Source organism: Cavia porcellus, unplaced genomic scaffold, assembly GCF_034190915.1.
Source record: "Cavia porcellus strain 051 isolate PalLab524CR breed Dunkin Hartley unplaced genomic scaffold, mCavPor4.1 scaffold_5, whole genome shotgun sequence".
Taxonomy (NCBI): Eukaryota; Metazoa; Chordata; class Mammalia; order Rodentia; family Caviidae; genus Cavia; species Cavia porcellus.
Window position 1 is genome coordinate 106,918,580 of NW_026947488.1, and position 27,374 is coordinate 106,945,953.

The 27,374-nt window shown below is 38.9% G+C and overlaps 1 protein-coding gene across 5 annotated transcripts in view; it reads left to right on the forward strand.

The window, feature by feature from the left end:
- Positions 1-9,732: 9,732 nt before the first annotated feature.
- Positions 9,733-27,374, forward strand: part of LOC134476163 (zinc finger protein 431-like) — a 29,478-nt gene continuing 11,836 nt past the window's right edge. The window contains exons 1-3 of one of the 5 annotated variants that reach the window (XR_010047717.1): positions 9,733-9,849; positions 12,419-15,201; positions 26,705-26,831. Coding sequence is in view for 1 of the 5 variants with exons in the window: in XM_063249409.1 (XP_063105479.1) it covers positions 15,137-15,139; positions 26,705-26,831; positions 27,031-27,091 (191 nt within the window). In the remaining 4 variants the exon portion in view is untranslated. Of the gene's footprint in view, positions 9,850-12,360; positions 15,202-25,937; positions 26,656-26,704; positions 26,832-27,030; positions 27,092-27,374 lie in introns of those variants that run through there. The other 4 variants (XM_063249409.1, XR_010047714.1, XR_010047715.1 and 1 more) reach the window with 4 other exon arrangements.

Genomic DNA, 27,374 nt, shown 5'->3' on the forward strand with positions numbered 1-27,374 from the left:
AGGAACAGTGGTAGAGAGGCCACAATGAATGGAGCAAAAAGCAAAGTGAAGAAGACAAATAGACAACTGATGACATAAAAAGAGAAGAGCAGAAATGAGACAGAGAAGGTTGTATTTAATTTCTAATGCAGATGTTCTATATACACTAAATTAAGGGAAAAAAAGAATCATAGGCAAAGTGGATCAAAAAATAGGGCCAACTGAGATGCTCTTTATAGGAAATATAATTGACCTGAGGAATGGTATTTGGACCAAAATTGAATATGAGAAAATAGAACTCGATGTGATAGGGAATGAGAGAGTAATAGGGGCAACTGGACCAGTATTTATGGGTAGGTTGGAAAGACAGGCTTTAATAAGTAAAGAAATACAAATAGAGATCAAGTCCAGGAGTGAGAAAGTTCAGAAACACTTAGATAAATAGCAGGTTGCCCCCAACAATATAAAACCAAGGGTGTTGGGGAGACCCAAAAATACACAGTACACCCTAGGGGAGTAAAAGGGGAAGAACAGTCTTTAAAAAGACAGAAGAAGATATTGCTATAAGTGTATCAGGAATTAAAACCCATATTACTTGTACCATTCTGCTTAGATAGAACTTATTCCATCCCAGTTTTTATACAAGCACTAGATCTGAGGGCACAGACAGCTATCCCAAAAATATCAGGATACAGCACAGTAATCATCTTTAATTTCCTGTTAACTTAAACCGGATCCCTCTATAACTTATACTGTTATATCATTACTGATTTTAGTTAAATCTGATTTGTTTGATTGCTTCTTGTTATTGCCTATTGTATTCAAAACCGTTAGTTTGGTAGTATTGTCAGAGTGTAGACAACTATACTGAAAATAGCAATTATGCATTATAATACCAACTGTGACTTGATTAATATCTAGTTTTGTAGCTCTACACTATCTAAAAAGTTCTATATCTGTTAATACTGTTATGCACTGATATATTCAATTATACTTTATCTGATGATATAGCCATTTTTATTGATGATAACAAGAGACAACACAGTAACCACACCTTCCTTGTACAGCAGTTTTATATGTCTTTTTAGTTTTATGTATCTCTAGGATTATGTTTTGCTCTGTCCTTATTTGTTCTGTTTCTCCCTCTAATATAGAAATGATAGTAACACATGTTAAGATGCATGCTTCCATAAAACCTATCAACAATTTACAAGAACTTATGACACATGATGAAATGAACAAATACTTTGAAGGAGAAAAAAAGGGACTACAGTACCCAGTGCTGATTCCATAGTGTTATGATGTGAAATCAAGCAATACTATTAATCTTCAATTAGAGTGATTTTAATCTGCTTTGGTTTGTTTAAACTCAACCGAAATGAAGGTATGGATAAATACATACATGTTTAAGTGTATAGAAATGATTGCCATATTACTTAGTTTTTATTAGATAGTTGAACAGAACTATGTGCAGTCTCCCTGTTTGAATTCCCATTTATATGTTCCACTTTTTTATCTTGAACAATTATTTGTAAGAGGACAATAAGTAAACACAAACTAGTGATTTATTACTGTTTATTCTTTTCTTTGAATGCATGTACTATTTACGCCTGCATTCTGTTTTGTTTTGTCTTTCTTTAAATAAATATAAATTTACAAAGATAAATAAACAAAGTCCCTTAGCAGTGAGACTGATGGACCAAGCTCTGATTGATAAATAAGAAAGCAGCTGTCTGGTAACATTTTTAACCAGTTTTTGTCCATTGATTAGAGACCTCAATGATCTCCAGAGCATTATAGGAGACATCTCAAACAAATTTATGAAATGTATTCCTAAATGTTCACATTGGTCATTATCAAAGGAAGTAATACATATTTTTGGTTTGATGATGCCTATATAAAGGTTTCACATGGTTATGACAGTTGATTGTAATCAACTATATGATGTATTGCATATATTGGTAATTCTGGATGCATAAGACTCCATGATTGTAAAGTGGGGATTACTTACGGTAACAGATTTTTGTCTCATGTGCACACCTTTGCTGATAACAAAGACTTGTGAGATTCACATTCAACTAAAGATCAATAAGTTGTTCAATAATACACAAAAAATCTTCTTGTGTATTAGATAAGGGTGATTGACTAAAAGCGATATTTTATGTTAAAACAGGAATTTAGATTATTACAAGAATCTCATGATTGTCATGATGCAATACTATGTATGGTTCTGATTCCTGATATATTATGTAAAATATGCAACTGTTAATACTGTAGGTATTCAAATGCTAAAATGTCCATGGAGAAAAGAAAATAGGATTCATTTAGTGTTCTAAGTTGTTTCATGTTTAGATAAAATAGTAATGTTAAACTTACTGCCTCTAATATACTCTATTGTTACCAAAATCTTCTTTTGGATGTTTGACAGCTAAGGTTTGGAAGCCAAAACTTAGAGAAAGAAATGGGCTAAATGGATAGCCAATATTTTGGCCCCAGCCCTTCAAGGGTGGTGGAGACCCAGGATATAAAATAACCTCTGATTGCATCATCCTAAGATATTCAGTGAGTCCTTGGTTGTCTCATCAAGAAGATGATGAGACCACAGAGGAAAGTCACCTTCAATGCAAGGTGTGCCTAAGAAGAGTCACCAGGAGAAAAATCTCCCAAGCTTTCACAGAGAGCAATGTGATAAAGCAATGACTGTGACTCTTCTAAGTGGCGGACACTGACAGAAGAGCCATGAGCTGCTATGCATGGTTCTAAGATAACTCCTGAGAAGACCTAAGTGACCTTGATAGGAAGTAAGTAACTGTCTGTAGTTGTCATGGTTTATGCATGTGTCCCGCAGGTTGCATAAATTGGCATTGTGCATTTGTGATGGTTCATTGTCTAGTGCTTGGATTGATGGTGTCAGTGCTAAACCCACATTGGGGTGGAGCCAGGATGTAATTCAATGGCAGGAAGAAGGTGTGTCTTGCTCTTTGCTGGTTCCTGCTTGCTGTTTGGAGCCTCCATGAACTGTGGCCCAGCCATACCTGCCTGTCTTGGAGCCAACTGAGTGTGAACTGAAACCTGCAAAAACTGTAAGACATAAACCTTTCCTTTCTCAAGTTGGGCTTCAGGTATTTTGTCTCAACAACAAGTAAAAAGTAATGAAGACAGAATTTGGTACCTAGGAGTGGGGTCTTTTGCTGTGACTATACTTGACCATGTTTTTCGAGAGGCTTTGGAAATGGCTTGTGGGCAGAGTTTGGAAAGGTTTGGACATGTTGCCTGGATGTGTAGAGCTGGAACAGCTTAGGCTGTTCTGTAGAGGGGATTCTGGTCAGAGCTCAGGAGAACAGAAGGCTGATAGAGGGCCTGATGGTAAAGACCAGGCTTGGGAGGTTTCTGTTGGGAAGAAGGACTGCATTGGTTGTTGGACTCCACATGATGTGTGTTATGGCTTGGCAGAAGGTTTGTCTGCATTTTGCTCCTGCCAAGAGACTTTGCTGAGACTGAGACAAAGGTCAATGGACTGATTAAACTTGAAAAAGAAATTAAAAAGCAATCAAACCTCGAGGCTGTGGCATGGGTATTCTTGGGGGCTTTTAGCTAGATTTATGTTGCATATCAAAAGCAAAGAGATCAGCAGGATAGTGTACAACACTGTGAGTTTGGCCAGAAGGAAAATTCCAGGAAGACTGTGGATTGCAAAGACAGAATTGAGATTTTGATTCCTGAGGAGAAACAGAGAGATAAGAAAGATGGCCCCAGGGCATCATAGGAAGGAGGTCCCCACCCTGTGCAGCCTCACTGCAAAAGTGAAAGAATTTGCAAAGAGCTAAAAGCTGCAAAGTGCCATGTTCCAGAATGGTGACAGAGGCCACTTGATGTTCCAGAACGGTGGCAACTTAGAGAAGATTTTCCTTACAATCAGGTAAACAGAGCCCTGCAATCCAGGCAACTGACCCCTATAGCCAAAAGACAGAAAACCCTAAGTAGTGCTCCCGTCAGCAGCAAACCTTGGAGTCATCCACAAGGTGCTGATTTTAGATGCAAGGAAAATGAACAAATTCTGAGGCAAGGTGGCATCCTCCTCAAGTGCAAAGTTCCTGGGAGGCCACAAAGTGTGCCCCTGAGAGGGCAATTTGTGAAGACATAAGGGTGAAGCCAAAGGTGCGGTGGAGACTCCAGAAGTTTGGAAAAGGCAGGAACGTGGATGATCCAAGGGAAGCTGAAAAAAGTGTGCATAGAAGATTTAAGTGAAAAGCTGTGGGAGTTAATATCACTGGAAGTGTCATGGGGTGAAACTACCCAAGCCTTTTGGAGTTTGTAACCAGATTGCTTCTGATGTTGAACATGGAATTCTAGGACTTAATGTTCACCCTGCTGGACTTCTTTTGTTTCCAATGCTTTATATTCCCCTACTTGTAACTTTTGGAATGGTAATGTTTACCTTGTGCCTTTGCATTTGAGAAATGTTTAACCTTGTTTCATTTGTACAGGGGTTACAGTTAAGAGTTTGCCTTAGGTCTTGGACGAGACTTGGGCATTAGACTCTTCAGCAATGCTGAAACCTAGGACGTTGGCAACTCTTGGAAGTGGAATAAATGTCTTTTGTATAATGGATGTACATGAGTCCTGGGGGCCAGGGGTGGAATGTCATGGTTTCTGCCTGTGTCCCCAGGCTTCATGAGTTTGCATTGTGCATTTGTGATGGTTCATTGTGTAGTACATGGATTGATGGTGTTAGTGCTACACCCACATAGGGGTGGAGCCAGGATGTAATATAATGGCAGGAAGAAAGTGTGTCTTGCTTTTTGCTGGTTCCTGCTTGCTGTTTGAAGTTGCCATGAATTACGCCCCAGCCATGCCCACCTACCTTGGAGCCAACTGAGTGTGGACTGAAACCTCCAAAAACTGAAGAAATGAACCTTTTCTTTCTCAATTTGGGCTTCAGGTATTTTGTCTCAGAAACAAGTAAAAAATAACTAAGACAGTAGTTAATGCAGATCTCATGTTAGCTTGGCTTTGGACGTCCTGTAGAAAAGTCTGGCCTCTGGAAGACATAGTGCAATGTAAAAGCTTGGCTGTGGGGGAAGCTAGGATCACTAACATCCTCTGACAATTGCTGGCTATACTGGTAAATGACTACTGTTATGAACTGATGGAATATGATGAGTTTAAATTGGAGTTCTCCTCAATGCTTCTCCACCTTAAGCTGGCCACCCATCCTGGGAGTCAACAAAACAAAAAAAGAGAGAGATGTTGGAAAGGGTTGAAGATGAATACATGTGCAGGGCTGTGGTGTGGCTTGGGAATGACTGAATTGATAATGAGGAGACACCATAAGGAACAAGATAGGCTACAGCTGAGGCCACCTGGAGACTTCCTGGGTAGTTTTTCTTAATTAGTATCATCTGTTGCTCTTTGGGTTCCTTGAACCTCTGACAAGGGGCCTGCTCAGGTTTTTACCATTGTCCACTCATTCCTTGCTTGTTCTGATTAAATATAGGCTGCCTAGTGATAGGTGGCTGGCTGGTTAGCAGAGTTATGAGTTCAAAAGAAGATTTCACTCTTCCTGTTGCCCTCAAGACAATGCCACTTTTCTGATTCTTTTTGTCTTTTGCTGTGCACTTTTTTGGGGGCTAGATATTTAGGCATAGGCCCCAACAGAAAATTAACTTTCAGATAGGATAACTGTAAGTTTCCTGAAAATTTTGTTGCATGTAAATTTTATTTACCTGTAGATGGAAGTGTTATTATCAACAAATATATTGCTAAGTTATCAACATATGCTACCTTATTAACATATTGAGGGGTATTATAGTGATTTCTCAGAAACCATGATTATACACCTCTTTACATCATTGTGAGTATTCTGCATAACTTTCCTAAGTCAGTATTTATACGTGAAATTGGTAGATAATAAAGGAGGCCTCCATCAACTGGCTAAGTACTATGTAACATGAGTCTCGGAGTTTCTAGCAGTTCATTTGTTTTAATCATGAACTTCTCACCACATGCCAGTTATGCCTGCTTGAAAGAGAATGGATTGTACAGGAAATTACGTGGTTTTGATCTCCAAAGAACTGCTGGAGTCAAACTGAAACAGGTAAAAGCTAAAAAACTGTCAGGGTTTTCATAGATTAAAAACTCATTTACATAATTAGTTGAAGAATGAGTTGATGCATTTGGAAGATTATTCAGAACATACAGCTAGCTGAATTATATTAGATATTTATTTCTTTACTTTTATACAGGTACAAAATACCTGACTTACAGAATTTAAAATAAATATATACTTTATCTCATTGTTTCCATGAGGAAAGTTTGGTTTTGACTGTTTCCAAAGCATAAATATCTTGGAAAAAAGTGAAAAGGAAAAGGCAACTTTTTTATGAGGTCAAGGAGCCAGAGAACAGTTTCAGAACCTGAGAGGAAGGATCCAGGGACCAGATTTGGTTCATGGATTCCAACATACATGGCTGCAGTGTATTCATATACAAGCGATCATAGTAATATCCTACAGATTTCTGAAGCCAAAAAGGTGTTAAAATTGGATCACCAGGCTTTAGGAAATATACAACTCCTAGGAATGTTAAAATCCTGAACAGCTGAGTGCCAATTCGTGACAAGGGAACTATATGGCAAGGGGAACTTAGAGTGTGAAGTCCTTGGGTATCCCTGCCTCATCAGAAGGAAATGTTTAATTGGATTAGGAATTTGGTTCCATTTCAGCAATAATTGTTACCCCCATGCTTGGCAATATGATCAATTTCAGAATTCAGCATTTTTATGAATCTGAATGAGTAGCAAGCTTGTCTTGGAGAATTGATGCTTGCTTTTATTTCATCTTTACTCTGTTGCAGACCATTACTATCATTTAAATGTAATGTCTTCACTTTACACAGTAACTGTGCTCCTTTTGTGTTCACATACTGAGTTTCTAGGTGGAAAATTAATAGAAATCAGTGAAAATCATTAAAATAAAGCCTGCTGCCTCTAACACAGACTTCTGACTCTGTGCTGTTGTGTCCTGCCCTGGCCTGTTCTCAGAATATTTTCTGACATCAGTGGATTTTTTATTCCTCTAGGATTGAACCTGAATCCTGAAAACACTTGCAGCCCATTATGGAAAGAGTCCACTGATCCTTGAAAGAAAGCAGAGGTAGCCATGAAATGGCAGGGATAAATAAGAAATTTAGAGAAGACCTAACACCACCACTTCTCAAAATTTAGTGAAATCAAATGGGAAATGGTACTTCTCAATTCATTCCTGGAAGCAGGCATTACCCTGATACTGAAACCAGAGAACAATCCAAATAAGTAAGAGAATTACAGACCATTCTGCCTAGTGAACATTGAAGCAAAAATCCTCAATAAGATAATGGCAAACAGACTGCAGAATATCATTAAGAAGATTTTACAACATGATTAAGTGGAATTATTCCCTGGGATTCAGGGGTGGTTCAACATACATAAATCCATACATATAATACACCATATTGACAAATCTAAAAGCAAAAATCATTTGATCTTTTCAATAGATGCAGAAAAAGATTTTGACAAAGTCCATCACCTATTCATAATAAAAAACCTATAAAAATTGGGAGAGATGATCTTTATCTCAATCTGATAAAAGCCTTTTATTAAAAACCAACAGTCAACCTCATACTAAGTGGACAAAAACTGAAAGCTTTCAGTCTAAAATCAGGAACAAAACAAGGATCTCTACTGTCTCCACTCTTATTCAATATAGTCCTGAAAACTAGCTGGAGCAATTAAACAAGAGAAGGAAATAAAAGGTGTAAAGATAGTAAAGGAAAATGTTAAACTATCATTATTTGCAGAAGACATGATATTCTACTTAGAAGACCCTAAAAATTCCACCAAAAGACTTCTAGTTTAAGAAGCAAATTCAGTAATATAGCTGGTTACAAAGGCAACACTCATCAATAGACTTCTTAAACAAGAATAACAAACTCATGGAAAGAGAAATCAAGGAAACAATAACTTTTACAATAGCATCCAACAAAATGAAATACTTAGGAATCAATCTAACAAAGGATGTAAATGAGCTCTACACTGTAAACTACAGTACTCTCAACAAGGAGACTGAAGATGATATTCTAAAATGAAGAGCTATCCCATAGTCTTTGGTAGGGAAATTCAATGTAGTGAAAATGACCATACTTCCAAAGTTATTGTACAGATTTAGTACAATCCCAATCAAAACCCCATAGCATATCTCAAAGAATTACACAAAATAAATCCTAAAATTCATCTGGAACCAGAAAAGACCTAGAGTAGCAAAGGTGATCCAGGGCAACAAAGAAAAGATAGGGTTCATCAAAATGCCTGACTTGAAATTATACTATAAAGGTATTGTGATTTTAAAAAAAGGTGTGGTACTGACAAAAAACAAAACAAACAAAACCAGACCCAAATATCAAAAAAAAAACAAATTAGAAGATGGAGAAACAACCCCAGACCACTAAACCATCTTATCTTTGACAAAGGTGCCAAACAGTGTCATTGGAAGAAAAGCAGCCTCTTTAATAAATGGTGCTGGAAAAACTGGCTCTATAGGTTATAAATACTATCTTTCAACGTGTATTAAGCTAAGATCAGAATAGATCAAAGATCTTATATTAAAACAGAAACATTAAATCTTCTGCAAGATAGAGTAAGTAAAATTCTTGAAGACATTGATGTAAGCAAAGACTTTATGAAGAAAACTTGGATTGCACAGGAAAAATCAAAGAGAATTAAGTGAGAATCTCACCCTACTGAAAAATTTTTAACAGCAAGAGAAATCACTAACAGAGTGAAGAGACAACCCACAACGTGGGAGAAAATGTTTGCCAACTGTTCCTCAGACAAAGTGTTACTATAATAGAGTATGGAAAACTAAAAAAATTCAGTCTTCCCAGATTTAAAGACCCAATCCAAAAATGTGCATCTGAGGTGAAATACACAGTTCTCAGATGAAGAAATAGAAACAGCAAATAAATATGTGACAAATTGTTCTGCATAAATCATCATTTTACAGTTGCAAATTAAATAACACTGATATGTCACCTTGAACCAGAAAACATGCCTACGTCAAGAAATCAAACAGTAACGAATGCTGGAGGGGTTGTGGGGGGGGGAAGGAACCCTTCTCCACTGTTGGTGGTAAAGCAACCACTGTGGAAATCAGTGTGGAGATTTCACATAAACTAGGTCTACAGGTTCCACTCAACTCAGCTATTCTCCTTCTGGGTATCTACCCAAAAGAATAAAAATCATCATACCACAGAGATATATGTGCACCCATGTTTATAGCAGCACAGTTTGTGGTAGCCAGATCTTGGATGGAATGCAGGACCTCTAGCTTGCCAGGCAGGCGCTTAAGCTAAATCCCTGGACCACTGTTGGGAGCGGAAGCCAGGGGTCCTACAGTAACCTCAGCCTTCTAGATAAAGCATCGCGCTGACATTAACCTGGGAATAGCTTCATAACATAAACAATAGAAGTTTCTCATGGGCCCAAGAACATATTTACCTCCTGGGCTGCACAACATAGAAGTTTCTCATGGGCCCAGGAGCATGTTTACCTTTGCTGTGTGCACAAGAAAGTGTCCTGAAGTGACTTGTACTGCTCTTTGTTTTGAAACATTATAAAAACTATGCAGTCCTTCAATAAATCGCCTTTTGCCTCCTGAGCAACTGGTCTCCCTTTGTCTTCAGTCTCTCACCTGACTCCTTCTCCGCGCTGGCTAAGACACCTGGCACCTGGCATCTGGCGCCCGAAGTTGGGGCTTGGAATATAAGCATTCGGAGCGTTTTTCCAGTGGAAGGAGAATCGGCAGTTCCCAGAAGACCGCTGCTACAGAGGACCCTGGTAAGTGAAAAGTGAAAGTAGCAGGGAGTGGCATATAGGCAGGGATTGAGAATGGGTAACTCCCCGTCATCAGAACGGGAACTTTTTGAACAAGTTATTTCCTCTTTGTTAAAGAGTAGGGGCATTCCTGTAGCTAAGCTTCAAATTCATCGGTTTGTTGATTTTGTGCATCAGGTTTGCCCCTGGTTTCCCGCACAGGGAACGGTTAATGTTGAGACTTGGAAAATAGTAGGAGAAAAGATTAAAGATTATTACTGTGCTTGGGGTCCTGAGAAGGTTCCTGTGGATGTGTTTCCAATTTGGACTCTAATTAAGGACTGTTTAAAAGGGGACTCTGAGTCTAGTAAATGGGAAAAAAGAACTCGAGAAAGTTTTATAAGAAAAACCAAATCCTCAGAGAATGTGGCATCCTCCTTATACCCCGCCCCCCGCCCCCCCCCCGCCCCCCTCTGCTCTGCCACCACTCTCTGAGCCACCCTGTTACAATCAGCCCGACTAGCTCAGTTGGTAGAGCATGAGACTCTTAATCTCAGGGTCGTGGGTTCAGGAGTCAGCCCCACCTTGTGTCAAAAGTTTGTGCATGTAGCCATTGCCAATACCAGATCTAAATTTGCCCATGCCACCATTATTCATTATATGGATGATATTTTAATAGCCCATCAAGATTCTGAGATGCTTTTGCAAGTATATACCTCTCTTCATCAGGATTTAACAAATAATGGGCTGGTCATCGCACCTGAGAAGGTCCAAACTTCACCTCCTTTTTCTTATCTAGGTTTTCACTTATATCCACGGCCTTTTTCTCCTCAACGATTGTCTGTTAATACTTCTCACTTGCGTACATTACTTGATTTTCAAAAACTCTTAGGCGAAATTAATTGGATCCGGCCATCTCTAAAGTTAACTACTCAAGACCTCCACCCATTGTTTTCCTTATTAGCTGGAGATTCTGACCCAAGTTCACCCCGGCAAATGATGGCAGAAGCTCGCAAAGCTCTTCAACTGGTTAATAAGGCTCTTCAAAGTGCGCAGCTTCATTATTGTGATTATTCCACTCCCTGGTCTCTTATCATCATACCCACGTCTTTTTCCCCTACAGGTGTGTTATATCAGCAGGGAGTTCTCTCATGGATTCATGGTCCACATTCCCCAAAAAAGGCTCTGCCCCCTTATGCCTCTTTGGTTGCAGAAAGGATTATGCAAGGAAGAAAATTGTCTATAATGCATTTAGGAAGAGACCCTCACTCTATTATAATCCCTTATACATCTGAACAGCTCGAATGGTTGCTTACTATGACTGATTATTTTCCTCTTTCTCTAGCATCCTATACCGGTCAAATCCAACATCATTATCCCAAGGATAAAATTCTTCAATTTGCCTCCAAAGTTACCTTTTCATTTCCTCAAATCATATGCATGAAACCCCTTGTTAATGCTATTACTTTATTTTCAGATGGAAGCTCCAGTGGAAAAGCTACTTTAGTATCCGCAAATCAAACTTCTGTATGGCAATTGAGGGGTACTTCAGCTCAGGAGACTGAACTTTATGCTGTTCATCAGGCTTTTATTCTTTTCTTTGATGTTCCCTTTAATTTGTTTCCAGACAGCCAATATGTAGTACAAGCCTTGTCTGTTTTAGAATGCGTTCCTGTTATCAACACTGCTAATATCCTTGTTGCACAGTTATTTGGTCTTATTCAATCATCTTTACATTCTCAATCTGCACCTTGTTTTGTAGGACATATTCGCAGTCACTCTAATCTTCCAGGCGCTTTGACTCATGGAAATGCAATTGCAGATCGAGCCACGCATATTGGACTGTCTGCTGTTTCGCAAGCACAACAGTTACATGCTCTTCATCACCAAGCTGCACAGGTTTTATGTTATCAATATGGTATAACACGGCAGCAGGCAGGAGAAATTGTTAAAAACTGTCCCTCATGTGAGCCTCTCCTTCCAGTACCGCATTTTGGAGTCAACCCTCGAGGACTCCGTCCAAATGACATCTGGCAGATGGATGTCACTCATTTTCCTTTTTTTGGGTCATTAAAATACCTACACGTTACCATAGACACCTTTTCTCATTACATGCTTGTTTCACCTATGACTGCAGAAACTGCCACCCATGTAATACAACACCTACTATATTGTTTCTCTATCCTGGGCATTCCTCGATCCTTTAAAACTGATAATGGCGCAGCATATGTTAGTAAACCCTTTGCCAAATTCTGTCAGACTTTCCATATTAAACATGTTACTGGACTGCCTTATAATCCTCAAGGACAAAGAATTGTTGAACGTGCTAATCTCTCACTAAAAAACACATTAAATAAATTAAAAAGGGGGAGATGGTATAAGTATTCTCCCAAAACCCTTCTTAACCATGCTCTTTACGTTCTTAATTTTTTAACTTTTGATGCTTCCAATAGATCTGCAGCTGAGAGACATTGGTCTCCTCATTTGCCCTCCAAGCCAATGGTTTATTGGAAAGACCCATTAACTAATCTATTACATGGCCCTGACCCAGTATTGATATGGGGAAGAGGGTATGATTGTGTTTTTCCCACAGACGCTGATACACCCAGGTGGATCCCAGAACGCTGTGTACGACATGCCCAAGAGCAAGATAGAAAAATTGTGCAGGACGATGCTTCGACTAACCATGACCTCGAGGACGAGAACAATGACCAGAAGGCCTCCTGCGACAAGAGATGAAACTCTTCTGTTTTTGGCTCAACTGTTAAGCATTATTTGGGTTTTGCATATATTTTATATGCCTGTGTGGGCAGATAATTATTGGGCATTTGTACCTAATCCTCCTTTGTTACACCCTATGTCATGGGGCGACAACGATGATGTTACTGTTTATGTAAATAATACTCGTGTCTTAAGGTTTCCTTCTTCCACTCACATACAACCTATCTCTATTGTATATAATTACACTGAAATGTCTGCTTCATTACTCCTATGTTTTTCTAAAACAAATAAGAATTGTACATTAATAGAAAGATATTCTGATTGGGATGGAAACTTTACTAATGGAATGCACTGGGGAGTAGATATGATGTATGTATTTCGCAACAGTAGTGAAACTAGAGTGGGAAAAAGTAATCCCCCTGAGCATATTCCAGAATGCAGACAAAAATATCCAAGCAAAAGTGTATATAGACCCTCATGGCTTTTGTGCCATCATAATTATACGATATGTTACAAAGATCTATGTGATTGGAGTGATTACAGAGAAACAACCTACAGGCCCCGAAATTTATTATATGGAATATGGACAAGGAATAATATCACCTTTTTTACCATGCTGTGGAAGTTGGTTGCAGCACTTGATTACATTGCTGTTGCAAAGGAAAAAGTTGTATGGCAACATATAGGGACACAGGATGCTATTTCTGTTAATGGCACAGTACAAAATGTAACTATCATAGCTTGTATTTCTGAACCATATGGTGTTATAAGTGGAGAACTTACTGTAAATAAGAACAATGAATCTTATGAAATTACTTGTAAAGATCGCATCTTATCCAGTTGTGTAAATGCTTCACGAAACCACTCATCCATATTAGTGGTCAAACAACCTCCATTTGTATTTTTACCTGTTAATATCACCACAGAGTGGTATCAAGATCCTTCTGTGATTATTTTGCAAAAATTAACTAAGCTTTTAAATCGGGCCAAACGATTTGTTGGGATGTTAATGACTGGAATTGCTGCACTTATTACTTTGATAGCCTCCACTGCAATGTCCGCAATATCTCTTACAGAAAGTGTGCAAACTGCATCCTACGTTAATGAGTCATCCCATAATGTTTCTTTGGTTTTGAAAATACAGGAAAGTTGGGATAGTATGATTGAACAAAAACTAAATGCTCTACAAGATACAGTAATAACCTTAGGAGATCAATTATATGCTTTGCAAGTACAATCATCTTTGAAATGTCATGCCTTATACGAACATATTTGTGTTACTTCACATAGATATAATGAAAGTGATGTACCTTGGGATAGGTTGAAAAATCATTTGCTAGGAATATGGCATAATTCCAATACTTCTCTAGATTTGCTTAAGCTGCATAAGACTATCCAAGATATAACCAATGCACCAGCAATAAAAGTTGACATAGAAAAAGAAACTGAGCAAATATTCAACGCATTAACCAGCCATTTCCCAAGCCTCACGGGCATTTCGCATTTTATCATTCTAGCTGGTATTGGAGCTCTAGCATTTATTGTCATGATAACAATTTTTCCATATTTTGTGAGAACTGTTGTTGGGCAAATGAGAAATGTGCGTTTGGACTTGAAACGTTTTAAGTTAGAATCAACTGCTAATGAAATTCCCATGCGACGCTTTGTCTAAGAAATAAGGGGAATATGTTGGGAGCAGGAGCCAGGGGTCCCACAGTGAATGGGTGTGGGAAACCACACACTGAAGCTGGACCTCAAGCAGTTCCTCATCCTGCAGTGACCTCAGCCTTCTAGACAAAGCATCGCGCTGATATTAACCTGGGAATAGCTTCATAACATAAACAATAGAAGTTTCTCATGGGCCCAAGAACATGTTTACCTCCTGGGCTGCACAACATAGAAGTTTCTCACGGGCCCAGGAGCATGTTTACCTTTGCTGTGTGCACAAGAAAGTGTCCTGAAGTGACTTGTACTGCTCTTTGTTTTGAAACATTATAAAAACTATGTAGTCCTTCAATAAATCGCCTTTTGCCTCCTGAGCAACTGGTCTCCCTTTGTCTTCAGTCTCTCACCTGACTCCTTCCCCGCGCTGGCTAAGACACCTGGCACCTGGCATCTGGCGCCCGAAGTTGGGACTTGGAATATAAGCATTCGGAGCGTTTTTCCAGTGGAAGGAGAATCGGCAGTTCCCAGAAGACCGCTGCTACAGAGGACCTGGATAAGTGAAAAGTGAAAGTAGCAGGGAGTGGCATATACGCAGGGATTGAGAATGGGTAACTCCCCGTCATCAGAACGGGAACTTTTTGAACAAGTTACTTCCTCTTTGTTAAAGAGTAGGGGCATTCCTGTAGGGAAGCTTCAATTTCATAGGTTTATTGATTTTTAGCAGGAGCCAATCAGTGATGAAGAGGCGGGCTGTAAGAACTGTCCTATCAGGAGGGCCAACGAAGGCTGTCTCTTCCGGTGTCATGGCGTCAGTTGCAATATCATGGCAAAAAAGGGAGTACTAGATGTTTGCTAGACAACTGTTTTTTGCTTCTGTTCTCCGTTGACTGCTTAGAAAGAAGCTCGGAGACCTCCAAATTACGCAATGGTGATGATATGGGATGGGAGCATTGAAATGGGGTGGAATCCGGTTGAGACCAGTTAGAAGTGGTGAGAAGGGATTGGGGGTTTAGCTCAGCAGCATAAGCACTTTCTTTGAAAGCAGGCAGTCATGAGTTTGATCCCCGTTACTGATAAAAAGGAAAAAGACCAAAAAAAAAAAAAAAAAACAGTGGTGAGAAGCAGCTGTGCTGTCTAGAGCCTGCGTACTTAGCCTCAGACCCTGAGGTACTCTAGTGCCAACAGGGAGTCATTCTGTGTGGCTTTTACCTCTCGCTGGGGTCAGGATATTTCTGGGTCCCTAGAATGTTGTCACCACTGTGGTACCACCAGGCCACAATGCGATTTTTGAAATCGCCTGCTGCCCTTGCTCCTCCAACAGTCTGGCCCAGGACAGGGCATGAGGAGACCCTGATTCCGAAGTGGTTTCAAGCTGGGTGCAGCTGTAATAAGCTAGGTGTCTGCTTTCATTCCTTTCAGCAACAGATCTGAAAGCCAGAAGTTTATAAATGTCTGTGCTGCAGGACCTCAGAGCCACAACTGCTCTCCTTAAACTTATGCATTTATGTATTTTGTGATCGTCTAAATTTGTACTATGTTCTCATATTTCCATGCTCATTAAAGGTGGAGGCAAAGGTTCTGAGAATTCAAAGATGTGTAGTGATGTGCCTCAGTGGAGGAAGGCTTCCCAAACACCGGATGAACTGCTGTGTATTACACAGAACAATGCAAAGAATTTCTGAACGTACTTGATGTGACACATGTGCTCATAGACGATGTTTGGGAGAACATCCATAGAGGTTTAAATTTTGAGAAAAATGAAGCAGATATAAATTTGTCATCAAGGGCAGGGAAAAGTGTGTTTACTAAGGACAAATTCCAGAAAGGGCTGCCTGTTAAATTCTCCTTGAAAAATGCCTAAATTTAGTCATTTGCATGAATATATATATATATATATATATATACACGTGATATACTTCTGAATGGAAAGGAATATGGGTGTCATATCTGAATTAAGAGGTGATTTAATAGCTTGGTTGATCATATACATTGTTTAAATATGGAAATGTTCTGTAATGGACTTTACTAATTCATGTAAAGAGATGCCCTAAATTGTAATTGTGCAGGGATATCAGTAGTTAAGGCATGAATGGTTTTCTGCTTAGGGTGGATCAGACAAGCTTGGAAAGGATGTGGAAATGACTGGCAGAACTCAGTGTGCCAATAGCATGACGTACAACAGAGAGGGTCTTCCCTGAAAGTCAGGTAGTTCTTAGGGTAAGCATGAAGTTAAAGTTGAATTATGATATCTTCCTTGAGGTGAATAACACCAGCTCTGGTAAGAATCAGTATTCCACATCCTTGTCAACCCATGAATTCTGTGTTCTTCACTTGAGATCTAGTTTTGATTATCTTTAATTATGACCCAGTGTCATGAAGGTGAAATTTGAAATTTTTTTTTTAACAGGGATCGAACTCATGATCTCAAGCTTGCTAGGTAGGTGTTCATGCTGCTGAGTTAAATACCCAGCTCTGAAATTGCTTTCTGTATACTATGTATGATATCAACATTGTTCCTCAGAAAATGTTGAATATTATGGAATTTTTCTATATTGTATGGATATAATTTTTAAAGCAAACCAAAGGTGTCGTATGCAGTCACTTTTCAAGTTTCACATTGTCTTTGAGGTGTCTCAGTCAGGGTTTCTATATTTCAGACAGCTCTGTAACTTAGGCTAGCCCCAAACTCTAGGAATGTCTCCTACATCAGCCTCCCAAGATATATTTCTTATATCTGAATGGAGAGTGATCACTTGGTGATCACTTGGTGACACTGAGCTATAATTTGAAACTTGTACCTTGTTTCATTGTTTATACATTTTTTACATACAGCAGTTTTCCATGAACATTTGAGTTATTATTTATGTATCGTATTTGATGTTATTTATGTTTTGTTCTATGAATCCAAATTTAAATATCAAAATGCTACTTAAGTATATTAAGAACAAAGGACTCAGTGGTCTAAATGAGATTTGAAGAGATATCATTGTTAGTACATCAAAGTGATTCATGAGATATTTGTCTGCCTCCGTGTTTATGGATGCTGGTCCTGCAGGCTTTCACTATGAGGTCTTCTTTAGAGACAGTGCACAGGGACTCTTGCAGTGACTCAGCATAAGAATCAGTGCTCCTATTTGGCTGTTGTATTAGCTGTGAGTTGCAATATAGCATTAAATTTGCTGTCTCAAAAAATGTGTATATACAAAAATTAATCCCCAAGATGTGGAATTAAGATTTGAAGAAATCAGTCTCCATTCAGCTGTTTTGCTTGGTTTTATTTGTTTAGTTTAGTTTTGTTTTATTGAGACAAGTTTTCTCTATGTATATGAGCTAGATTTGAACACTTTATGGAGCACAGAATTGCCCTAACCTCAAAGCAGCATTCCTATCTCAGCATCTTGAGTATGGGATTATAGATATGTGTGTTTTTACCCTAAAAAAATATTGAGACTTGTAACTTAGCTGTGTTGTAGGTTGGCTTAATAGATGCCATCTTGAGCTTTGCATTTAACTAGTGCCCTTGTATTTCACTCAGAAAAATGGAAAATCACTGAGGGTATAAGTCTCAGGAGAAAAGCAAAATGAGCTGTACCCAAAGAAAAAAAATTATCCTACTCAAAGAAAGAAACGGAATAGAGTTGTCATTCAAAAATTATTATGAGATTCTAGCTAAATGATTTCCAACAGGATCTTTTTGTGATTCTATCTATAAAACATCTCTAACTTTCCAGTTCAGAGCCTCTTGTTTAGATCCTGAAATGGGGTTAGGGTTTCTGTATACAAGTGGTGCTGAGCCCAGCTAATGAAATTCCACATTTCTCAATTGGGTTGCTTGGCTTCCTATATTATTGTTCACAAAATCACCTCAAGCTGCAGAAACCTTACTGACACAAGCAAACCTCAGGATTAAATGACAGTGCCCCTGAAGTGAAAGAATAGTAGTGAAAAGAAGAAGAGAAAAAGACAAATGCCATGTGCTATAATGCCCACCTCTTTTCCCCAGCAATAAAGAAGCTGAAACAGGAGAATGGCCATGTATTCAAAGACAGCCTAACCTACATAGTGAGTGCAAGGCTGCCCAGAACTCCAAAGTGAGACTATGTCTTTAAATCAAAAACTAAAATGGAAAAAACCCAACCAGTTACACAGAAAGACTATTGAAAACAAACAATAATAGAGCTGAGTGAAATTTGACTTATGTAAAATGGGAATTATTGAATGATGCTGCAGTGGAAAGAAGGCCATGTAGTGACATCCAGGAGGCAGTGACAAACACATACTTAGGAATGGCACCTATTGTGCTACAGGACAACAGTGACCTCCTTCCTCCAATACATTTGCAGTTCATTAGACTGAGGACTTCTAAAAGCTCATTGAAATTTTAAACTCAGGGCAAACAAGCAGCTTGAAATTCTGGCTTTGGAACAATGCCTTTAGCAGACATTTCATATTTAAATTGAGATAAGAAAAATATAATCCTGTCCTGTTTGATATCAAATGCATCAAGTTTAATGACTCACAACACTGAGAAATGAAGTCATAAACCAAAAAAATTTCAAAAAATTTTTTAGAAAAAAAGAGAGAAGAATAGCCCTGAATTATCAGGAGTGGTCTTTGGTGTTTTGGCCATAGACCTATTGTCAGGGGTCATTTATACAGGAAAGTCACAATGTGGGTACAGTGTGCATCTCAGACTACAATCAACCTATAAGCTTATAGCTGCTTAACTAATGTTATTCAACAAGGAACAAGTCAGCCAGAAAAGGTATGTGGAAAGAGCCAAGGCACTTTGTGGGAACAGTAGTCCAGTTGTTCTGGTCATTGAGTATGGTAATTGATGCCTATCAGGACGTCGTGGAGGGGGTGGTGGTAACTGTAGTACATTTCAAGCTGTTGTTTTTCTCTTCAGGAGCATGTAGACCTAGTCACTGCATCTTCACATTCAGGTCGGGCTTTCTTCAGCTGTGCCTGTAGCAGTGATTGTTGTATTTAGTATTTTGCATTGACTATTTGAGGTTCCAGTTCCTCTCTGATTGTATATCAATTTCTGTCTACCGTGACATCCTTTGCTAAAATCACATTTCTATTTGAATGAATAAACTGAAATATTCATTAATACAGGCCAGGGATTTAGCTCAGGAGGGAGAAACGCCTGCCTGGAAAGAGTTAGGCTGTAGTTTGATCCCTGGTACCTAAAAAAAAAAAGTAATTTAAACCGCAAGGAAAGAAAATAATTTCATTTGTGAAAATGTAAGTTTACAAAATTTATAACTAAATATGTCAATGGCAAATTAAACATTGTTAATAGTCATATTTACTATCTAAAGTTGTTGGGTCTGGGGATTGAGTGGAGGTAAACAAGGAGCTGCCTGGAGAGCACAAGGTCATGAGTTCAATCCCTCATACAGAAAAAAAAAAATCACAGTTGTCAACGATGCAGTGCTGTGAGCACATTTATTGAAATGGATACTCGGTATTTAATAGGCTCAATGTTTCTTTTGTGGTCTATGAAATACCTGCAGATAACATGGCAATTACAGTGAATGATATACTGTCCCTTATAGGATTGCTATTTTCTGAGTTGTCTTTATTTTTTGTTTTCCCACATACTTGAAAGTGGAAAATGTTGGCTGGTGCTAGGTGGAAAAACTGTGATAATCATTTTTTCAATTTAATGATATATTTCCCTATATCCATTAAGAACATTTTATTTGCTACAGTTACTCCAAATCAAATTGATAAACAATTCTTAAATTTACAGGCAGCTGAGTTAGTTAGAAATAGAGGCAACCATACCATGATATAGTGGAATGAAATTCCTGAACTTCTCTGTCTGGTATGAGTTTGTGTTCTCTAAAATGCAAGAATGAATTTTAGGAACAACAGAGTTGAAAGGTGGAATATATATATTGAGAGAAAGAAAGTGAAAGTATTTTGCTCTAAATAGGATATTTTGTAAGTGGGAGGTGGAACCAGAGGACTTTTACCTTGAAGTCACTTTCCTCTCCCCTATTCAACCTACCTGTGGCCAGAAAAGCATCTCAATCAGGTACTTGCATATCAGCAATGCCAACTTTAAGCAGCGCCCAAGTCAAAAACTATATGTATGCTGCCCACACACTTCCAGAGAAGAAAGCCAGACCCCCAGTGGTCACGGGGTTCTCTCCATGGTCTTAGAATAAAGGCCATTTTGACTTTATATTCTCTTCTTTACTACACCAAAAATAATATCAGAAAGCTTCTGTCTAAGAGAAACAGGAGGGATTCTGAGCCAGTAGCAAAGGACTCTGATTTTATACAATAAAATCATGTGGTGAGTGTCATAGCTTGGACCCCAGCATAAAACCCAAGGAAGCAAGAAATTAAAATTTGGGGAGCAAATACTTTATTTTAGGCCATGCCAGGTGACGCAATCTCAGGGAGCCAATTTGGAGATTGTGTGCTTACAGCTAAAAAGGTTGTATTTTAAATCTGAAAACCACAGGAATGTTGTGAACTTTGACCCAGTTTGATAACTTTCTTGTAGTTAAACATTTCTTAGGGCCAGTACATTGTATTGCAGATAGGCTGAAAGGGGGGGATTACAAGAAACTGAAACTTAAAGCTTTTATGGGAAATGGAGACTTAACCTAAGAATGGGGAGGGGAGGGGAATTTACAAGGAGCTGAAACTTAAGTCTTTACTGGAGATGGAATTTTAATCTCTATTGAAATGGTGCATATAGAACAGGAAGAGGGCACATTGGTTTGAACTAAGTTACAACAGTGAGATAGGTTTAAAGTGGGTTAGGTTACTGAGGTTACTGAGGAGGTAAATTAGCACAATAGAGAAGCAGAATATAAGAAATGTAAAAGTGGCCTTTTATTTAAACAATGTGGAGAGGAGCCCACAGCCACCAAGGGTTTGACTCCCCTCTCCCTGGACTAACTATGGGGTTTTGTGGTTGTGATAACTCAGACCCCAGAATAAAATCCAAGGAAGCAAGAAATTAAAATTTAGGGAGCAAAGGTTTTATTTTAGGCCAGACCTGGCAAGGAGTCTCCGGGAACAAATTTGGAGACTGGGCACCTGACAGAAATTAGTCAGGGCTTTTATCTTGTACATCAACAAACAGCTGCTGGTCACACAATGCAAGGAGGGGGATGGGGTGTGGTGCACTACAAAACAGAAACATAGGTGCATTACATTTCATGGGAAGGGCAAGATTCGGGTAACAAACAAGTTTTCCTGTAAACAAGCAAGTTTAGATAATAAGAAATCCTGTTTTCCTCAGTAGAGACTAGAAGTCTAGCAGTGATTAACAATTTCTGTTAGGGTATCTTAGCATCACATGTGTTATTTGTAGAGGGCAACAATGGTTAACATATCGATTAGGTATTTACAATTCTTTACACAGGAGAGCATTGATTAACATATTAATTAGGTCATCCGGAGGGGGAAGGGAAAAACACTTATATAGTAAGGCCAAGTTACAGGTATTGCTATGATACAAAAATAACGAAGCTATTTTTCTAGAGTACAACAGAGGTATATGTGACTTTTGAGTGGATGTGGTGCTTGGAGGGGACATTGATGTGATGCAAGGAGCTGATGGGAATTTTCTTTAGGGCCCTGAGAAAGAAAGAGGAAGTTGTAATCAAGGAAAAAAGAGAAAGTGGCCATATGCGTAAGCATCCCTGATTTTGCCTTCCTCCACCTTGAACTACCACCATGAGGTTCTGTAATGGTTTCTAGGGCAAAACTCTTTCAAGTGCATCCTTCAGTTTCAAGGAAGAAATCAAAACAATGAAGTTTTGCCACCTGTCTTCCTCTATGGCTGGTAGTAAACCATTCATAAGAAATACTGTTAGTCATTTCCTTAATGCATTGTAGATACCATAACCAAAATTACAGATCATTTCACTTTCAGAAAATAAAAGTAGCACTTAAAGTCAGTGATAAAGCCCTTCAGTGCAAGCATCCCTGTAAAGGTGAGATCAACATTGTAGAATACAAACTACTACTGATTTATCTGACTTCAGGAAAGAGAAAAATTTATAATGATATTCCTATAGAGTAATGAATCTCCTGGTCTAATGTGTCTGGTATGAGTTTGTGTTCTCTAAAGTCAAAGAATAAATTTTAGGAACAACAGAAATTAAGAGCACAATATACTTATTGAGAGAAAGAAAGCTACCTGAGAGAGAAGGGGTCCTGAGCGGGATGCCAAACACTGTCTTTCTAGGGACCTTTATAGAGTAAAATCATGTGGTGAGATGAGTTTAAGGTGGGGAAAAATCGGAATTTATAATCCAGATGGGCATAAGACGGGACAGAGCTATGGTAGCCAATAAGATTATAAGTTCATGTAAAGTCGATTAAATTGGGAAAAAGGGGGAAAGGGAGTCACATAGAAAGCAGGCATTCTTAGGCAGCAGTGACTTTTCCCTTAGGGTTTTGGGAGGGTGACTCCTGACTTCATCAGGATGATAGGAAATATTTAAAATGTCAGTCCTTAGGATAAGCATACTTTTCTTTGAATGGTGACTCCTGACCTCCTCAGAGTGCTATGGGACTATTTAGAATATCAGTCTTTAGGATATGGATGAATTTGCTTATCATTTGTCTTGAGACTTGGCCCATAGCATGAGGTGTCAGTCTTCCCCATAGTTGCACAGTGTCTCGTCTCCTGCATGGACTCCTTGGAGGACCTAGCCCTGCCTTATGCCAATACTATTTAAATAACTCAGGTGCCTGTAACAGTACTGTTTGGATAATTGATTAGAGATGTCTTGTGCTGTGGGTGAATGATCTGTGGATTACAGTGTGCAGTGTATATACCAGTGTTGCCCCCTGATTGACATGTTTTTAAATTTAATTTTAGTTGATGTGTTCTTTTTTCACTGAAATAGAATGGATAGGAAAATTAAAAGCCTGAGGTAAAGCTCTTCAGTACAAACACTCCTCTGGTCAAGCTGAGATCACCACTGTAGAAGAACGGCAGCTCCAGAAGTCTCTGCACTACAGTCTATCATTTGAGATCCTCTCTTGCAGGGAGGGGTGTCTTTCCCTGTTGATTCTTGACTCAGAAGGAGAGCAGTAGAGCAGGAGTCAATCAGTGATGAAGGCACAGGCTATATGAACTGTCAATTTTCAGGCCATTGCTGGCTGTGACTTTTGTCTCTTCTGGTGTCTCAGCATGATTTACCTTTTCTGAGTTATGATACTGGTAGCAAAACACTTGCTGCATCTCATTTAGTACTTTCGATGTCCTGTGGCCTGATTAGCAAAGAACCTGAGAGATCCTGGAGCCATGAAATGGTGAGGTTGTGGATGGGAGCCCAGAGTTAGGGTGGATTTGGTGAAACCAGTTACAAGTATGTAGAAGTAATTCCTGTGTCTGGAGCCTCAGGTATTTAGTTAGCTTCAGCTCCTGAGGTCCTCCAGCATTGGCCATGGGTCATTCACTCTCCCTTTTGCCTCTTGCTGTTGACAAGGGTGATTTGGGGTCCCCAGATCCCTGGCTTCACTATTACAGCAGCAGACTCAAGTATCATCTTTGGAATTCACTGCTGGCCTAGAAACTCCACAATCTTAGTCATTGGAAGGAGCTTGAGAAGACCCTGACTATGATGTTTTTGTAGCTTGTAGAGCAGTAATTAGCTAGGTTTCTGCTCTCTATCCTCAGAGTAGAAGATCTGGAATGTCCAAAGTTTATTAATGTCTGTAATGCAGGGTCTCATTGCCACAATGGTTCAACTTAAACTTGGGCTTTTTTGTATTTATAGTGATCTCCTCAATTTATACTATGTTCTCATATTTACATCCTCATGACAGGTAGTGGCAAAGGTCCTGAGAATTCATAGATGTGTAGTAGTGTGCCTCAGTGGAAAAAGGCTTCCCAAACAACTCGTGAACTCCTGTGTATTATACAGATCAGTGCAAAATAATTTCTGAACATACTTAATTATTTAGGTGGCACCCTTGCTCACAGACTAGGTTTGTGAGCACAGCCATAGAGTTTTGAAGTCTGAGAAAAATGAAGCAAATATGAAAGTGTTATCAAGGACAGGGTAAAAATTTGTGGAGGAAAAATTCCAGAAAGGGCTACCTGTCAAATTCTCATCAAAAAATGCTGAAATTCAGGCATTTGCATGCACATATACACGTGATATCCTTCTGAATGGAAAGGAATAGGTGTGTCATCTCTGAATTAAGAGCTGATTTAGTGTCTTGGTTGTTCAGAGACAGTTTAAATATGGAAATGCTCTGCAATGGAATTTATGAAGTGGTGTAAAGGAGAAGCGCTAAACAGAAATTTTGCAGTGGTATCAATAGTTAGGCATGAAGGGTTTCCTGCTGAGGATGGATCAGAGGAGTGTGGAAGGGATGTGCAAGTGACTGACAGAATTCAGGAAGCCAATAGCAGGACATACAACAAAGAGGGTCTTCACTGAAATTCAGGTAGTTCTTAGAGTAAGTGTAAAGTTAAAGTTGGTTTCTGATTGCTTCCTGGAGGTGATCAACACCAGCTCTGGCAACAATCAGTATTTCACATCCTTGTCAACCCATGAATTTTGTGTTCCATACTTGAGATCTAATTTGGATTATCTCTAATTATGCCCCCAGTGTCATGAAGGTAAAATGTGCATTTTTTTTGTACCAAGGATCAAACTCATGACCTATGCTTTCCAGGCAGGTGTTCATGACACTGAGCTAAATACCCAAGTTTATCTTTGTTGTATGGAAGGTATCCACATTGTTTCTCATAAAGTGTTGAATATTGTTGGAATTTTCCCATATTGTATGGCTATAATTTTTAAAAACAGACTAAAGGTGTCTTATGCAGTCTCTTTTCAAGTTTCACTTTGTCTGTGGGGTGTCTCAGTCAAGGTTTATCTACTTTAGACAGCTCTGTAACTTAGGATAGTCCCAAGTCCAAGGAAGAAGTCCTTCACCAGCCTCACAAGATATATTCCTTATACCTGAATTGGAAGTGATCGCTTGGTGACAGTGAGCTATAAATTACAGCTTGGGCCTGGTTCCGTTTTATATACTTATTTTTTAAAAACAGCATTTTCCACTAACATTTGAGTTATTAGTTGTGTACCATATTGGAGGTTATTTATGTTTTGTTCTATGAAACCAAATTCATGTTTCAAAATGCTGCTGAGGTATATTAAGAACAAAGTACTCACTGGCCTAAATGAGATTTGAAGAGACATTATCTGCAGCCTATCAAAGTGATTGATGAAATTTTTTTTCCTTTTTTCAAATTTTGAAAGTGGTAAAATAAAACAGAACAAGGCAGAATAAGGCCAACTAAGATCATACAGTGAAATTGGTACACAACTTCACAACAGGTTACTGCGATAAGAGTAATAGGTATCACAGTATATTTTATTATCTTTATAATAGTTGTTCTTTCAAACACATATATCAAAATGAGATGAAATACAGAACATTATAGTACTTATCAAAACAGAATTTTGAATAGAGCAATACCATTAATCAAAATAGAGTAAAACGGTAATAAAAATATTTGCCTTCAAAGAGATAGTAGAAGGAAGTTCCCCTTATTTGTTATGGTCTGCTTCCCAGGAGACACTCAGATTTCTGTTCCCCATTTGCTAACGGGGGGTGACAGGAGAAGAGGGGTAGGGAAGTGGGATGTTTGATTCTTGGCCCTGCGTCAGTAGGTTCACTATTGCATAGTAGGGAGACAGGCTGGTTGTTTGGTTTCACAGCGTCCTATGTTCCCACATGGCGTGGATCTCAGGAGCTGCTGCTGGTTCTCCCCCGGAAGGGCCACATTCTGCCAGACCGCCACTGCTTACCAGGGAGAAGTGGTGCTTGCTTGCCTTCCAAGTGTCCTAAATTCCAGCATGGCATGGATCTCAGGAGCTGCTGCTGGTTTGCCCCCTGGATGGGCCCCAGTCTGCCACCCCGCCACCACTTACCAGGGAATGGAGGTGCTTGCTTGGCTTCCCAGTTGATTGATGGGATATTTATCTGTCTCTGTACTTTGTGGATGCTGGTCCTGCAGGCTTCTCACTGTGAGCTCTGCATTAGAGACAGTACACAGGGAATATTGCAGTGACTCAGCACAAGAATCAGTGCTCCTATTTCACTGTTACATTAGCAGTGAGTTGCAATCCAGCATCAAATTTGCTGTCTTCAAAAATGTGTATAGACACAAATGACCAAGACATAGATTTAAATTTGAAGACATCAGTCTTCATTCAGCTGTTTTGTTTGGTTGTATTTGTTTAGTTTTGTTTTGTTTTATTGAGACAAGCTTTCTATATGTATATCAGCTGGATTTGAATACCCTATGGAGCCTAGAATTGCCCTGAACTCACTGAAACCATCCTGCCTCAGCCTTTTGAGTGCTGGCATTATAGATATATACCACCACACTTTGCTTTTGATTCAGATTTGTAGGAGAGAATTTAAGATATCCCAAACCTGGTGTCTCAACCTTCGTGTGAGAAATATATGTATGATCCTTTAGGAGGCGGTGACCTTTGAGGATGTGGTTGTGAACTTCAGCAATGAGGAGTGGACTTTGTTGAGTCCATCCCAAAAGAACCTCTACAGAGATGTGATGGGCGAAACCTTTAGGAACATGACTGCAATAGGTAAGGACAAAATACTTTTGTCACTCATGCTGTCAGAATGTTGTATGTCGCTCATCAGTGCTGTTTCATTAAACACAATGTGAAAATATTTTTAAAAATAACTGAGACCTGGACACATTATATCATAACTCTAAACAAAATCTATTAATTTGTATGTATTATTCTAATGAGCGCTGGTATTTCTATGTCTGCAATTCAGGAGGACTTGGGAATATCCAGGAACCTGAAAAAGAATGCAAAATTTACTGGAGATACTTAAGGTAATTCGCACTCAAAAGGAGGAGGAATGTTCCTGAGTAATTAGTGAGTCAGGAGAAAAATACCGCCAAGAAATGAGGCACCATTCAATTTATTGTCAGTAATATTATCCGAAGACATATAAGGAGTTATAACATTCTCCCTTCAGTTTTTCTACCCATATATACATGTGAATATAATACATTCATCATCTAAACATTACTAAGATTGCAATAGAATTTGAAATAAAATGGAGTTCTTGTGTTTCCAAGCCAAGCTCATAAATCAGCCATTCTGAATAAAATT